The 14,848-nt window shown below is 52.6% G+C and overlaps 1 protein-coding gene and 1 long non-coding RNA gene across 5 annotated transcripts in view; one reads left to right on the plus strand and one right to left on the minus strand.

Moving 5' to 3' along the window:
- On the minus strand, positions 1–10,809 carry LOC131274188 (uncharacterized). Its single transcript, XR_009181384.2, has 2 exons — positions 10,464–10,809; positions 1–3,633 (listed from the first exon to the last, which is right to left on the minus strand). It is a non-coding gene; the product is annotated as an uncharacterized lncRNA (long non-coding RNA).
- GRAMD1A (GRAM domain containing 1A) overlaps positions 5,425–14,848 on the plus strand; it is a 26,727-nt gene continuing 17,303 nt past the window's right edge. Inside the window, exons 1-2 of one of the 4 annotated variants that reach the window (XM_058279201.1) lie at positions 5,425–5,698; positions 6,451–6,768. In XM_058279201.1, the coding sequence (XP_058135184.1) occupies positions 6,500–6,768 (269 nt within the window). In that variant the 5' untranslated portion in view covers positions 5,425–5,698; positions 6,451–6,499. Of the gene's footprint in view, positions 5,699–6,450; positions 6,769–7,426; positions 7,450–9,713; positions 9,867–14,284; positions 14,401–14,848 lie in introns of those variants that run through there. The other 3 variants (XM_058279204.1, XM_058279202.1, XM_004484304.3) reach the window with 3 other exon arrangements.

Consider the following 14,848-nt stretch of genomic DNA (forward strand, 5'->3'; position numbering starts at 1 on the left):
TTTTCTTTGAAAATTATTTCAACATAAAAGTTTTAATGTCTTTATGATAGGGATGGTGTAGGAAGGGAGGATCTTTTGGGAGTGATAGATATGTAGGTTTTTCTGACCGTGGAGATGTTTCATGGGTGTATACATATGTCAATATCAGTTTCTTTACATCAATTATACTTCAATAAAGCTATTAAAATATTTTAAATGTTGACATATTACTATGAGTTAAATTTTTATTTTCAACTGTTTATTGCTATATAACCTATATGCAGTAAAGTACATAATTCTTCATATGTATAACATGATTAATTTTTCACATATATAGAACTGTGTCACCACGACTCAGATTAAAATATAAAATCCTTCTCACACCTCAGAAAGTCCCTAGAATCAGTTTTCCCTAGGGATAACCACTCTTCTAACCTTTAACACCTTGGATGAATTTTGCCTGCTCTTGAACTTCATGTTAATGACAATGCGTGCATGTTGATGTGTGTGAAAATGGGTCATCATTTTTATTGCCATATAGTATTCCATTCTATGAATATATCACAATTTATTTAATCATTCTATTGTTGCTGGACATTTAGGTTGTTTCAAGAGTTCAGCTATTATGAATAAAGCTGCTTTGATCATCTCTCATGTGTCTTTCAGTGGAAATTCACAGTCTTTTCTCTTGGGTGTTTCAGTGGGTGGTGGGGGCCCCACATTGCAACCCCTGGAATCTGTGAATGTGACCTTATTTGGCAAAAGGATCTTTGCAGGCATGATGAAGTTATGGACTGTGATATAAGGTCAGCCTGGATTATCTGGTGGGCCCTATATCCAATGGAGAGTGACCTTAGAAGGAACACAAGCCCCTGGAGCCACCAGAAGTCACCAGAAGCTGGAAGCAGCAAGACAGGAGTCTCCCTAGAGCCTTCTGAGGCCCTGCTGACACCTGAAGTGCAAGCTTCCGGCCTCCTCCAGGACGCTGAGAGAATACGTTTCTGTTGTTTCCAGCCACCAAGTCTGTGGTGATTTATTATGGCAGCCCTGAGAACTAACACAGGTGTCCCTTAAAATGTAACTTTATTAGTACCCACTGCTATGGGGCTGTAATGTGCACAACATTCCAACTGAAATTTTAGAAAGTGTTTTGAGGACAGACTAATTTTTCTTCCATTTCCAAGAAGAGGTGATGTTTTGCTCAAGGTACAAAAGTGTTGAGAATGCCCTCCCACCCTTCCGTAATTGTCAATGTGTATCAGCAAACCTTGCCTGTCGCCATGAGGGCCACTCAGAGAGCCATTTCCACCCAGTGTGTCCACTCCTTCAGCAGCCTGAGCCCCACTGCTTGCATGCCCAGTTCCCATGTTCTCTTCCCTTCCTGTTTTCAGGCTTGCAGGGGCAAGGCCAATTGTTTCCTATAAAAATTAGCCATTCTTATATTTTTGAAGTGTTCCTAAATAACCCCCCCCAAATATATAGAACCCCATTACATAAAATAGAAAAAAATGAGCCATACTAACCCTGCCTGTTTTTTGTGGGGTTTTTTTTGGGGGGGGGGCACGGCGGGGGTGCTCATGTTTTTGCAGGTCTGACTATGGAATGAAATGGAATCTCTCCAGTTCCCTGCTTCTTTGCTCTCCTTGCAAATGAGCGTGGATCACCTTCTCATCTTAAGAATTTTTCTAATAAATGGTGTGGAAAGCACCTAGAGTTAAAAAAATTAACCAGCATGGGAAAGTGACAAACATTCTAGAATGATTATATTTCTCCTGGCTTGTTTCCCCAACATATTGTGTAACGTGGTTTATTGAAACCATGCACCATAAATGAGTATTCCAATATCCTCTTGGGAACATATAATAACAGCTAACATAGTTCTTTACTATGTGTGGTTAAGCTTAGGCTTAACATTACTGTGTGGTTAAGCTTAAGCTTAACATTACACTTATATTATCTCATTAGATCCTCTCAAAACCCCTTGAGGTGGGTGATAACGTTTCCCATGCTCTACAGATGAGGGCTGTAAGCGTTGACAACAGGGATGTGTCTGTCCACAGCTGAGTGTCCATCTTCCAGAAGAGCGGCTAACAATGTGTCAGTAGGAGGAGAGACAGCCTAGAAAATCATTGCAGTTCATCAGAAGTTTCCCCACCGTTCCTGCTGAAATGGTACCTCCGCCCTTTTGGCTTTGACTTGAAGACCTTCTAGGATGGCTGATCTACGGCATGGACGTTCCGTCAGGCATTAGAGATCCCTCCAAAACAGTTTATTTTCTGCAGAAAATATTCTATATGGTCCTGACAGCTCCTTGCAGGAATGAAGCCAGATGGTCAGGAATATACTGTTTCTTTAGGATTTCTAAGTAGAACAGCCCATCTTTTCTTGGAATATGCCTTGGATCCTTCATCAGACTTTTCAGAATGGAAATATAATGAATAAATAAGAAGGCAGAAGATCAAAGAAGTTACCAAGGAAGAAACCCTTGGGAGGCCCAACCTATGGTGCTTTGGTTCACAAAACCCAAAATAAAAAAATCCATCTTAATCCCTATTGCCCTTTTCTGGTCAAGGTGCTAATCCTTTGGGCAACTTGAGGTATACCAAACTTCCTCCTCAGATATCTCCAAGTTGAGAGGCAGGAAACGGTCTCAGACATGATGTCTTTGCTCTGAGAGCAGCAGCATTCCAAGCACTTCAATTTAAGATGCTGTCCAGGGAGTGGATGTAGCTGAAGTGGTTAAGCACCTGCTTCCCACACGCAAGGTCCTGGGTGTGATCTCTGGAACCTCTTTTAAAAAAAAAAAAGACGCTGTGGAGACGAAGCTGAAGTTTGTGAGAAACAGAGGCGCCTCCCAACACTTGCTAGGAGATTTAAGCAGAGTGAGTGGGAGGGGACTGTCCAGCCTCCCCTAGGACACCTAGTTAGCACCTTTTTTGTAGAAATGAAGCTCAGTCTAGCCCAAAGGGAGAAGCCTCAGGACACAAAGAATGGAAGGGAGAAGACATCAAAGGATTGGGATTTTCTAGGGTGGAGGGAGTGGGAAGGGTTTGGCCAGTTTGACACTACTGAGGAAGAAATTTTAAGTTGGTAGAGAGTGGGTGAAATTTGGCAGGAAGTCAAAACTTACTGGACCCAGGTGAACACATTCCCAGAAAAGGCCAAAAGTTACAGATCAGATAGAAACAAAGCCAGCCAAGTCTTGATGTGTCTGGGGAGTGCAAATATCACATTATTGCTTATTGTTTGTCAGCTCCGTTCAGCACCCGCATGGAAGTAGAAAACAGTCCAGTCCACTTATACCCTATCTGTGCATCAACTTTCATGTGGAGAATGGTATAAAAATCACACAAATTCTGGACCCCTCAACCCACCACTCTGCCTCAGCCGGAAAGGACCTTTGATGGGCAGCCTCCAGACCCAGTTACCCCTCTGAATGTGGCGAAAGCAGAGATAATGAAATTGGAGGCAGGCGGTTTCAGGGTGGGAAACAGGGGGGCCTTCTCCTAGGGCTAATCTTAGGTAGCGCTGCTCTGTTGGAGGATTCATTTCCATCTGCCATCCCTTTCCCATGTTTCCAATGACCTCCGGTTCTATGCGTTTTCTTCTCTCCACAGCCCTAACGCCAGCCATGAACTTTATTCAGAAACTTGTCTGCAAAGACAGAGATCAGGAACAGTAATGAGAACACTGGCCATAAGTCAGTACTTATCCACAATGTATTTCATCAGTGGAATACTACCAAATGATAAGATGAGCAAATTTCAGCCAAGCATAAGGTGGATGATTCACAAACACTAGATTAGAGAAAGAAGCCAAATACATATATGAAGTTCAAAAGCAGGCAAAGGTAAACTAAACTGCTTGGGAATATGTCCTCAAGTAGTAAAACTAAAGAAAAGCAAGGAAGTGATAAGTATAGAAGTCAGGGTAGTGCTTGCCTTTAGAGGGGAGGAGGGGCTTATCTGGGAAGGGCACCTGTAGCGTCCGGGGGTGCTGAAAATGTGTTTTTTCTTGATCCGGGTGGCAGGTCCATTATATTTTATTATATATAATAATTACATATTAAGTTGCACGCTTATGTTTTATGTCCTTTTCTGTGTGTGTTATCTGTCACAAAATGGTTTAAAAAACATGAAGCAACAAAGGAAAACAATCTAGCAAAAGATATGCAAGAACTTCGCAAGAAAAATTATTTAAACAAAACGAAACAAAATCTAAATACATGAAGAGTGACCCCATGTGGACACCCTGGAAAACTGAATGTTGTGAAGATGCCAGTTGTTGGTCATGGCATAACAATAACCTTCCCGTTGTTGATTTTCCCCTTTGGAACTTGACAAACTGACTCTTGTGGAAGAGGAACAAGATGGGCAGGCTCGCTTTACCAGATATCGCGACTCACTGTAAAGCTGAAGTAATTGAAACAATGTCTCATGAGCCTGGGATCAGAGAGCAGATCCACAGAACCAAGCTGAGAACTCAGATCCGGACTCATGTAAGTGAGGTGGCCGAGAGGACACCGGCAATCTGTCCAGCTCTTGCACAGTTACCCAAAAGACACAGCCAGGAATGCTCAGGGAGGTTCTGGTCATCCTAGCAGAAAACCAAGGACAAGCCAAGTGTCTGTGGACGGCAAGAAGGAGAAATAATTTGTGTATTCCTACAAGGGATTATTGTGTTGCCACAAAAATGCATGAAGTTTAACTACCTGCAACCGAATGGATGAATCTTAGAAATAATGTTGAGAAAAGCAAGTCATAGAACATGGCACATGGTGTGATTCCATTTCCTAAAACTCAAGAGCAAGCCAAACTAAAATATATAGTGCTGAGGCTTCACTCCCATGTGATAAGGACTACTGAAAATGTAGAGGAATGATAACTGTCAAAAGGAGGGTGGTGAGGGTTCTGGAGGGGAGACGGGCGGCAGAGGGGCCGCAGGCATTCCAGGAGTGCTCGCTGTGTGACGTGCTGGTTCTCAAGGTGGGTGGGGGATTCATTTAATCGTTATACTTTAGAACCCCCATCAATGACACAGGTGCCCTTTAGTATGTGTCAGTTACTATAAAATAAAAATGGAAAATAGGAGACGAGTGCCCGGATCTGAACCCTGGGGAATACCAGCTTTACAGACTGGGTAGAGGAAGAGGAGTTGTGCACATTTGATGCGATGGAGCTGTCAGTGAGGAGGGAGGGGAGCCAGCAGCAGGGCACCCAGAGGCGCAGAGAGCCCCCAGAAGAAGGGGTCTCCCTGGTTCAGGGCTGCTGAGTGGTGTGGCAAGGTGAGGAATGGAAAACGTCATGTCTTGGATTTGGCCACCTGGGGGTGACCTCTGAATTCAAATAGCTGTGGCGGGGAGCCTTGGGGCCAGAAGCTACACTGTGGCTGGCTGCAGGCCAGCGTGAAGGAAGGGCCCAGCGTGGTGTAGGGTGAGGACACGCTTTTCCACAATGCCGGCGGCAAGAAGGCAAGGGTGAGGTGGTCCTGCTAAGGCCTCCTCCTTGGTGTGAGCGCCCCCCCAAGCACACTCCGTCCTGACTCCCAGCAACAGCTGGCCAGAGAGTAACACGACTCCAGCCGGACATGCTATTCCGGCTTGCAAGGTCATGATTCTGCAACCCAGCTAGGACTCCCGGGGGCAGGCTCAGCCGGGTCTCTTGCCCCTACCCAGAGAAGTCCGAACCCTGTGAGGACAGAAGGAGGAGGAACCCATAAGGTAGGGGTACTGGGGTGCCTGGGAAGGGCACTGGGTCCTGGCCTGGCTTGTGAGGGTCAGGGTCTTGTCCAAACTAGGGGAGACCCTCTCTGGGTCCCGCAGGTCCTCCTTCCCTGTTCCTGGGCAGCCAGATGCCAAGTGGGCCTTGCCGTGTTCTGCTGTGAGAACAGACAGACTCGAGCCAGGCGGCCTCCCACACTATAGCCGCAGCGCAGGAACTGGCCTGACTTCCTCCCAGGTCGAGAGGCGGCAGCCAGCCACCCTCCCTTTGTTTGTCTTGGGAGGGGCAATTGCTGAGCAAACAGAGACGGGAAATCCTGGATTCTGCCTCTCTTCTGCCCTTGACTAGCCGTTACCCAGGCCCGAAGCCTCTGTGCCCCACTCAGGGTGGCCCCTTCTCAGCTCTGAGTTGGGGTGGGAGGTGGGTGGAAGACCCAGGGAAGGGTTTTGGTGACCACTCAGAAAAAAATGAACCTCAGCCCAGGGCACGAGCAGATGTCTCCTGAGCCCTTAGTGTGTGCTGGCCCTGGGCCTGGCGTTCTGCATGTCGGGGCCCCTGGACACTGCCCAGACCCTTAGGAGGCCCGTGTCTTCAGAAGAGGAAACGGAGGCTCAGGGTGGCAGACCTGTCTGATCCCCAAACTGTGCTCTCAACCATGGCATGTCTCTCTTCTTCCTGGGGAGCAGGCAGAAGCCCATAAAGGGCAGGGATGGACGGGGGCGCCCCTCTTCACCTCTTCTCTCATCCCCAGAGACCACGTGGCTGCAAAGCCCCACTGCGAGGCAGGCAGAGCCTTCCCCATGGCTGAGCTCCTGCCCCTGCTGCCGTGGGTACCCCCGATGGATCAGGGAGGTGCCCAGGGCTCGCCCGTCCCCCCAGCCAAGCAGCAGAGGCAGCAGCTACAGGGCGGTAGGGCCCCGGGCCTGGCCCCTGAGCCCTGGAGGCTCCTGGAGGTGCCCACCATTCACATAACACCGTCCAGCGATGGGGAGTCACCCCCCTGCACCCCGGCTTCCCGGCGCCAGCAGCATCTAAGGACCCCAGACCTGGAGAGCCTGTCCCTGGACAGGTCAGTTCTGAGCAGGGGGATGGAAAAGACGTTCTCTCGCTCTCTGGGGACGCAGGCCCAAGGGTGGGCTCGCTGTGGCTGTCATGGTCCAGGTGGGGGGCTGCAGGTAAGTTATATTGTGAGCGGAGGTTGTGAAATAGACGTGCAGACAAAAACAGGCCACTGAGGGTGTGCATTGGACAAGGACAGTGAGCTAGTGGAATGCTGGCGGCAGACACCACCTTTGACCCACTCAGGGCTTTTTAAACTGAGGGCTGAGATCCACCTGCGGGCCATGGAATGCATGAAATGGGCTGCGGTCAGCACTGTCTTTCGAACTGAAATACGAAGAAATTGACCATAACAGGGTGTAGGAAGCAGAGTGAGGACAGTGTGGTTTCCTCAACTCTTGTGACATCACATCTAAGTGTGCACTAGAGGCTAAAGTAAAAGATATTTCCTGTGGCAGCTCATGGACAAAAAAAAAAATTGTTTAAACACAATTTCAGTAAAGAAATACTCCCTCCAGCATAGACAGGAACTGGGAGGCTCAAGGTCACAGGGGGCAAGGAAAGAACTACAATGTGGTTCCTTCCAGGACAGGCGTCGCTAAGAGTTAAAGCTCATGGAGTAGAGCTCTGCGAATCCACCTGGATTAATCTCAGAAAGGAGGAGGAAAAAAGCAAGCTGCAAAATGATACAGTATGAATCTTGTATATCTTTTTTAAAAGACACTGCACAATAGGATATATTGTTGGTGGGTGCATCCTGATGTAGAAAAAGGATTGAAATATGTACACAGCAACTTCAGGGCAGTGAGTACCCAGCGGTTGGGGGCAGAGATGGGAGCTGGGGCTTTGGTTATAACTGCAATTCTTCTTTCTTTCTTTCATCCTTCCTCTTCCTCTTCTTTTTTAAAGAGTCTGAAGCAAAAATGGCAAAAATGCCCACATCTGTTACATATGGGCAGTGGGGATATAGAGAACCATTATATATTTTTTTTGCCTATTTGAAAGAAATATTCCCTAATTTAAAAAGAAACAGTATCGCAAAAGGAGAGACAGGCTAAGAGAAATAGAAAAAGAGGAAAAATAGAGATAAAGGGCAGATCCCAGGCGGAGGGAACCGCAGGTGCAGAGGCAGGGAGGCAGGACGTGTCTGGTGAGTTAGTGGAACAGCAAGTGGGGCTGGGGGGCTGGACAGGAGTGAGGGGGAGATGGAGGTCAAGGAGGTGACCGGGTCAGACCACCAGGCCTTGGTGCTATGGTGAAGACTTCGACTCCCACCTGGAAGGAAGTGGGTAGCATAGAGGTCAGGCAGGAGGGCCCTAACCTGAGCCAGGTGTCCCCAAGGCTCCATCTGGGAAGCAGAGAGACCAAGGAGGGAGCTGCTGCAATGGGAAAGGAAGAAACTGGGCCAGGATGGGGCAGGGGAAGGGAGAAGAGATTCTAGATGGAGTCTGGAGGTGGAGCCCACAGGCTGCTGACAGAATGGATGTGGTGTGAGGGAGACAGAGGGGTGGTGTGAGGGAGACAGAGGGGTGGTGTGAGGGAGACAGAGGGGTCAAGGGGGACTTCTAAGTTTTGGCCCTGAGCAGCAGAAGACACAGAGCTGCCACTGATCAAACTGGAGAAGTGGGTGGTGGTGTTGGTGTTTTTTTTTGACGGGAGGGGCAAGTAATTGGAATGGATTATTTTTTCCTTCAAATAAGGTAGAGACTGCCAGGAGCTTGTCCTGGACCAGGTGTGGGGAACAAGTGCCTGTGCTAGGGCCAGTCTTTCCCTGCCTCTGCTGGCCCAGGCGCTGTGAGACTGGCATCTCAGGAGTCCAGGGCACCAACAGATTCAGGCAGGCGCTGCAGGGATGGGGCGGGCTCTGGGCAGGGCAGGAGCAGCTCCATCTCCGCAGTCTGACCCTAGGGGACCCACGGAAAGTTATTTCCCAGCCTTGAGGCGAGGATTCCGGGATTGAAAATGGACTGTGGCCTGCCTGCCTCTGCCAGTGGGAAAGCCCGGGATGGATAACATGGCCAAAGGCAGGCAGGTTGGGTTCTAACCTGCTCTGGGTGATGCAGATAAGGGGGACTGGACAGGACTGGGGACCCAGACAAGGGGATCTCCTGGGGCCGAGAATGAAGTGGGGGTGCAACTCTACCGGCCTCCCCCTTCCTGCCACTTTGGGTCCCCCCTCCACCCCCCATTCCCACAACCTTTCCGTTTCCCCCAGTCTGATCATCTCCATCCACACTCTGGCCAGGGTGGGTATTTGGTGCTGGGATCCCTTCCTGGTAACAGGGCTGCCCCCCTGGGCCAAGGCAGCCACCATCACGGTGAACTTGGTTTTCTGGTTTGTTTTTTAAAATAATCCTGTCTGTTTTTCTCTCTCTCTTCCTCCCCTGCTTTCTGTGCTCTCCTCTGGCTCACTGGCTGTCTCTTTTTCCTCTCCTCTCTCTGGCTCTCTCCCCTGCCTCTCATCCCAGCCGCCCTCCGCCTTCTCTCCGGCGCTCTGTTCCAACCTCCGCGTCCCCACGTCCCCAGATCTCAAATTTGCACTCTAGCCTCTCTCTCCCGCTGGGCCTCGGGCAGTCCCCGACGCCTTGCCAGCTCCCTCGGTCTCCCCTTCTCCTTCTCCTCCTCTCCTCTCCTCTCCCCTCCTTCTCCCCCTTCCCGCCGCCCCCCCCCCCCCCCGTCTCCTCCACTCCTCCGCCACCTCCACCCCCAGTCTCTCAGTGTCTCCCTCTAGCTTTCTCACGTCCACTCCCTCCCCTGTGCTCTCTCTTCTCTCTCCGGCTCTGAGTCTCTGACTCTCCCCAGCCTCCACATCTAGGCCTCGCGTCCGCGCCACGGTTCCCCGCCTCGGCCAGTCCCTCCTCCTCCTCCCCTCCCGGGCGGGGGGCGGCGCCGTGACGCGACGGGGCGGGGGCAGGAAGGGGGTGTCGCGACGCTGCGGCGGCGTCGGGAGGCTCCGGCCTTTTGTGCCGGCGGCGGGTCGCTGGGGGCGGTGGCCGCTGCGGGCGAGGCCGGAGCCCTGCGGGGACGCCCTGCTCTGCCCAGCCCCGCGCCCCGGGCCCGGCCCTGCCCTACGGCCGGGCGCGCCCGCCGCGCCGCATCCATGTTCGAGTAAGGACCGCGGCGGCCGGGGGCGGCGGGGAGGGCGCGGGCGGGCCGGGCGGCCTGGTCCGGGGGCCGCGCGAGCTCGGCCGCCCGGGTCGGAGCCGGGGTCTGCGAGTTCTGCACGACGGGCCCGGCCGGGGACGACCAGGAGATGGGGGCGGGAGGGGTGGGGCGCGGGGGCCCAGGGGTGCTGCTCGAGGGGCGAGCGCAGACGGCGGGAGGGCCCCAGGGCTCCTGCCGGGGCGCGAGGGGCAGGGTTTGCGGGAATGTGCCTGGGGGAGCACGTTTCTGCAGGAGGGCGGCCTGTGGGGAGGGTCCCCCGGCTTGGCTTGCCCGCGTCTGGGAGGATAGGGGTGGGCGCACCGCGGACCCGGGGTTCTGGCCCGGGGATGGAGTGGGGGTAGGGGGAACGGAAAGGAGCCCCCGCCGGTCCTGAGCTCAAAGGCTGTGGGAACCTTGCCAGGCCCGGGAGCCCCTCCACGTCTGTCCCCTCTCCCACCGTTCTTGTCTGTTGCTAGTCTCGGGGCTGGGGGGTGGGTCGTCCTCGTGGTCCGAGGACCGCGCGCTTGAGACCCCCGGGGATCGTGTGGGCAAGGAACTGACCTCCTCTTCCCTGCGGCCTGGTGTGCGCGTGTCTCCCAATTGTGAATCCGTGTCTCTGAAGTGTGGGTCCGTGTATTTCTGCAGATCTTCCTTGGCTGTGTTTGTGTATGTGATCTGCCTCTGATTCCATCTGGCTCCATGTGGCTCTGTAAGGGACCTGTGTGTGTCCGGTTGTGACTTTGTCTTGTGTGTTGGGGCTCTGCGTGTGTGGCTGTGATCCTCTATGGTTGTGCCTTTTCCAAATGGATGTGAGTGTAAGTTCCTGTTTCTGGATGTTGCTTGGTTGTGTATACACATGTGACTGTTAGCTCCTCTGGCCATGTATGCGTGATGTCCCTTTCCAGCTGTGGCTCCGTGTGTAAATATAAATGACGTGTGTCTGAGTGTGGCTTTATAGTGTGCACATTTGTGTGGCTGAGACACCTGGTGAACAGGCGGCTGTGTTCCTCTTTGGCTGTTTGTGTGTGATTTACCCATGATTCCCACTGTAGCTCTGTGGGTCACTCTGTTACTTGTGTTTGTCTGAGTGTGACTTTGTAGTGTGTGTACACGTGAGTCAGGCTGTGACCCTCTGTGCCTGTTTGTGCCGGTAACTTACCTCTGTGTGCAAATACCTGTGCATGTCCATTTGTAACACTGTATGCCTGGGGCTCTGCCTGTGTGGCTGTGCCTGTGTTTACCTCTGGGTGTGAGTGAAGTGCCCGTGTGTATCCATTTGCGACATTGTCCAAGTGTGTAGCTGGGACCGTCCATAGTTGTGGTTCAAAGAGATGAGAGCGACCCTTCGTGGCTGGCTGTGGTCTGACCCCTTCCCTCCTGAGACCCCCGGGTGCTCCCGCCTCTCTGGGACTCTGGAGGCAATGAGAGGAGCTGACCTCATTCCCTCTGTACAGCTTACAAAGCATGCTGAAGCTTGCCGGTGCATTATTGCCTGTCCTGGCCACTGTACAGGCGACGTGGGTCCGCCCCTCCCCTGGGGGAGGGCCTTGTTCTCCAGTCCTTCATGGCTATCTGAATGTCAGGGTTCAGCAGCTGGCACCTCCATCCCTTGCCACTTTAGAGCAGACCTTTGCTTTGTCTCTCCCCGGGCACGGTGAACACCATGAGGGCAGAGGGGTGCTCTGCCCAGACGTGTGGGCTGAATGCGTGGTTTAACTTGCTGTGGACTGTGTGTGTTAGTTGGGGCCCTTAAAAAGTGTGTGGCTCTCGGGGTGGTGGCGTGCATGTTGTTCGCCTTCGACTTTTCAACTCTGTGTGAATGTCGTTTATCTGGGACTTTCCGTGGTTTTCTGTGTTTCCGTGACTCTCTGCAGCCCCTGTGAGCCTGTGCATGTGTAGCTCTTCCGGGACTTTACCAGTAAGGCTGTGGCTGTGTGTGTGCAAGCGTGTCTGGCACTGTCTGTAGCTCTCTGTGTGGCAGTAGTAGCGTGTGTGACTCTGAATGTGTGTGTGTGTGTGTGTGTATGAGTGTGAGACTTCTTGCAACCGTAGGGGAGCGCAGTTTGCCTGAGACTAGCAGGAAATTTCCCTTTCATGCACCCTGTGTGTGCCCCTCTCCAGCCAGCAGCTCTGGACCTGTTGAGGCCCCTGGCCGGGGAAGCCGGGGTGGAGTGTCTGCTGTGGCAGGAACCCCATTCTCTTTCCAGCCCCCACTGCCACCCCACCCAAAAACAGGCCTTTCAGCCACTTCAGGCTCCTCCCTCCCTTCTGCTGCAGACTGCGAGCCCTTAGGCACTTCCTCTTTGCCCTCTTAAGGAATTAGAGCTGGGGGTGCAGCTGCTGCCCCTAGGCCTGTGGCTGCAGGAGAATACGCTGGAGGAAAGGTTTCTGTTTCAGCCTAGAGAGGTAAGAAGACGAGGCCTGGAGGGGTGGAGTTGCTGTTTCTTCAGAACCCTCCATAGCTCACTAGTGCCCTCAGGGTGAAAACCCAGACAACTGACCAGGGCCTCCGGTAGGCCTGTGTCCTCCTTCCTCCCTCCCCAGCCCCACTGGCCACCGCACTGTTCAGATCTGCCAAGCTCAGCCTGTCCCTGTGGCCTTGAACCATCTTCTCCTGCCCTCTGCCCACTTGGTTCTTCGTCCTTCGGGGCCCAGTTCATTTGTGCCCTGCTCAGGGAGGCCTTCACTCATGAAACCATCCCCACTCCCAGCTATCCTTTCCTTGGTCTGTGTGGTCCTCAAAAGTGACTGTGCAGGGAATCTCCTGGGCCACACACCCAATTTCTGATTCAGCAGGTCCAGGTTGGGTCCTGGAATCTGCATTTCTAACGGCTTCCCGGGGATGGCAATACTGCTGGTCCCGTCCAGTCCTGGACTGCACCAAGCAGCGCTGCTTTCTTGCACTGACCAGTGTTTGAAATCCTCCCCCTCATTTCTCTTTTCTCATCTATTGTCTGTGTTCCCCAGCAGACAGGGAATTGTGTCCATTTTGCTTACTGCTGTCTCCAGTGCCTGGCGCAGGGGGTTGCTCAGCTTGTATTTACTGGGCAAATGCCTGGCTGTGGGGTCAGCTGGTGGAGGCTTGTAAGGCCAGGTCAAGGTGGTTTGTGGTACCCTTCAGGGTCAGTGTAGCATCTGAGACAGGTGTGATGGGATGGGGGCAGGACCATATGCAAGGTGTGTTAGTCTGATGGGAGAGGCTGCTGGAGGGAAAACATCCATAATCAAACAAGCGTGCCTTCTGTGTGCTGGGTTTCTGTAGATTACCACACTTCTGCCTCCCAGCAACCCTTTGCGGTGCTATGAGGCACTACTGTTACTATTCTCATTATACTCAGAGAAACTGAGGCACAGAAAGGTTAAAGTGCTTGTGTGCAAGGTCACACAGGGAGGAAGTGGCAGAACTGAGCTGGGAACTCACTGAGCTCAGGGACCCACCTCCCAGCTGCTGCCCTCAGACCCGCCACCTCAGGGCCCACTGAGGGCCCGCGGGGTGTGCACCTGGCTGAATCCCGGGCGGGGGACGCTAGCTGTTCCCCGGCCCATCCCAGCAAGGGCTGAGGAGCACCTCCTGTGCGCCGGGGCCCATTCTAGGCGAGGAGGCTGCAGCTGGGAATGAGAAATGCCTGTCACGGTGGTCGCTCACGGACCGGTGGTCGCTCACAGACCGGTGGGGGAAGGACAAGAAATAATGGTCAACGCAGAATGTCGGGGGGGGGGGGAGAAGCGCTAAGGGGAGAAACACAGAAGGGGACTGGGAGCGGTGGCTGTGATTTTAAGTGGGGAGGTGAGGGAAGGCTTCTTCGAGAAACGTCCACTGGCCAAGGCCTCGAGAGGCGTCCACTGGCCAAGGAGCCCCTTGAGGATGCTCATTTGGGAGTAAGGGGCAGCCAGGGCAGAAGCTGGAGGACGGCGAGCAAGGAGGGCAGAGGGGGACTGCCTGGGCCTCTCCCTGGAGTGAGGGGCAGCGGAGGGCCCTGGTCGGCCCAGGGATTGCCACACTCCCTCTCCTCGGGCTGCCTGTGGTAGGGGTAGGGATGGGAGCAGGAACAGGGGACAGGAAAGGGATGCATCCATGGGCCACCATCTTTTTCATTTATTACTTCATCTATTTTTATTCCCAAAGTTCATTTTACAAGTATTACGTGAATACCTGCCCTGGGCCCTGTCCTGTGCAGCTCTGGGGACAAGGCAGTGACCAAGACGACACTAAGGCTTGCCATTAGGAAGCTCATGGATTTGTGGGGAAGGTGGGCCTGGCCTTAGAGAGTGACAGCCTGGAGTGACTGAGGCAGAGGGGTCGAGGCTGGGATGGGGGGAGAGTGGGATGGGATGGGAGCTTCCCAGGACGCTCTGGAGACTCAAAGGGAGGGAAGGTGTGAGCTGAGTCTCGAAGGATGAATAAGGCAAAGAAGAGAAAAGGGTCTGGATGGAGGGAACAGCATGCGCAAAGCCTTGGAGGCAAGAGAGACAAGATTGGGGAGCCCCAAGTGGTGAGGTAATCCCACCCCCACCCCAGACTAGTTCAAGACCCCTGAGTTCAAATCCTGCCCTCAAATATACCCAGCCCTGCATCCTTTGGCAAGCAGCACTTTACCTCTTGGAGCCTCTGTCTCCTCCTCTATCAAGCAGACATAGTGATAGCAAAATGCACAGGGTTACCTGAGGAAGGATGAAATTGCTGGAATGGAGAGCTTGCCTTAGTTCCCACACAGAATCCACAAGGCGATATCGCACAGCCCTCGCTGCAGTTTGTGTTTATACAGCCACTTGTGTGGTGGTTTGTTTAATGTCTGCTCCCTACCAGAAGGTAATTCTTTTTTTAAAAAAAAATTTATTTATTTATTTATTTATTTATTTATTTATTTATTTCTCTCCCCTTCTCCTCCCCCACCCCAGTTGTCTGTTCTCTGTGTCTGTTTGCTGCGTGTTCTTTGTCCGCTTCT

The sequence above is a fragment of the Dasypus novemcinctus genome, chromosome 18 (genome assembly GCF_030445035.2).
Source record: "Dasypus novemcinctus isolate mDasNov1 chromosome 18, mDasNov1.1.hap2, whole genome shotgun sequence".
In the NCBI taxonomy this organism is placed as follows: Eukaryota; Metazoa; Chordata; class Mammalia; order Cingulata; family Dasypodidae; genus Dasypus; species Dasypus novemcinctus.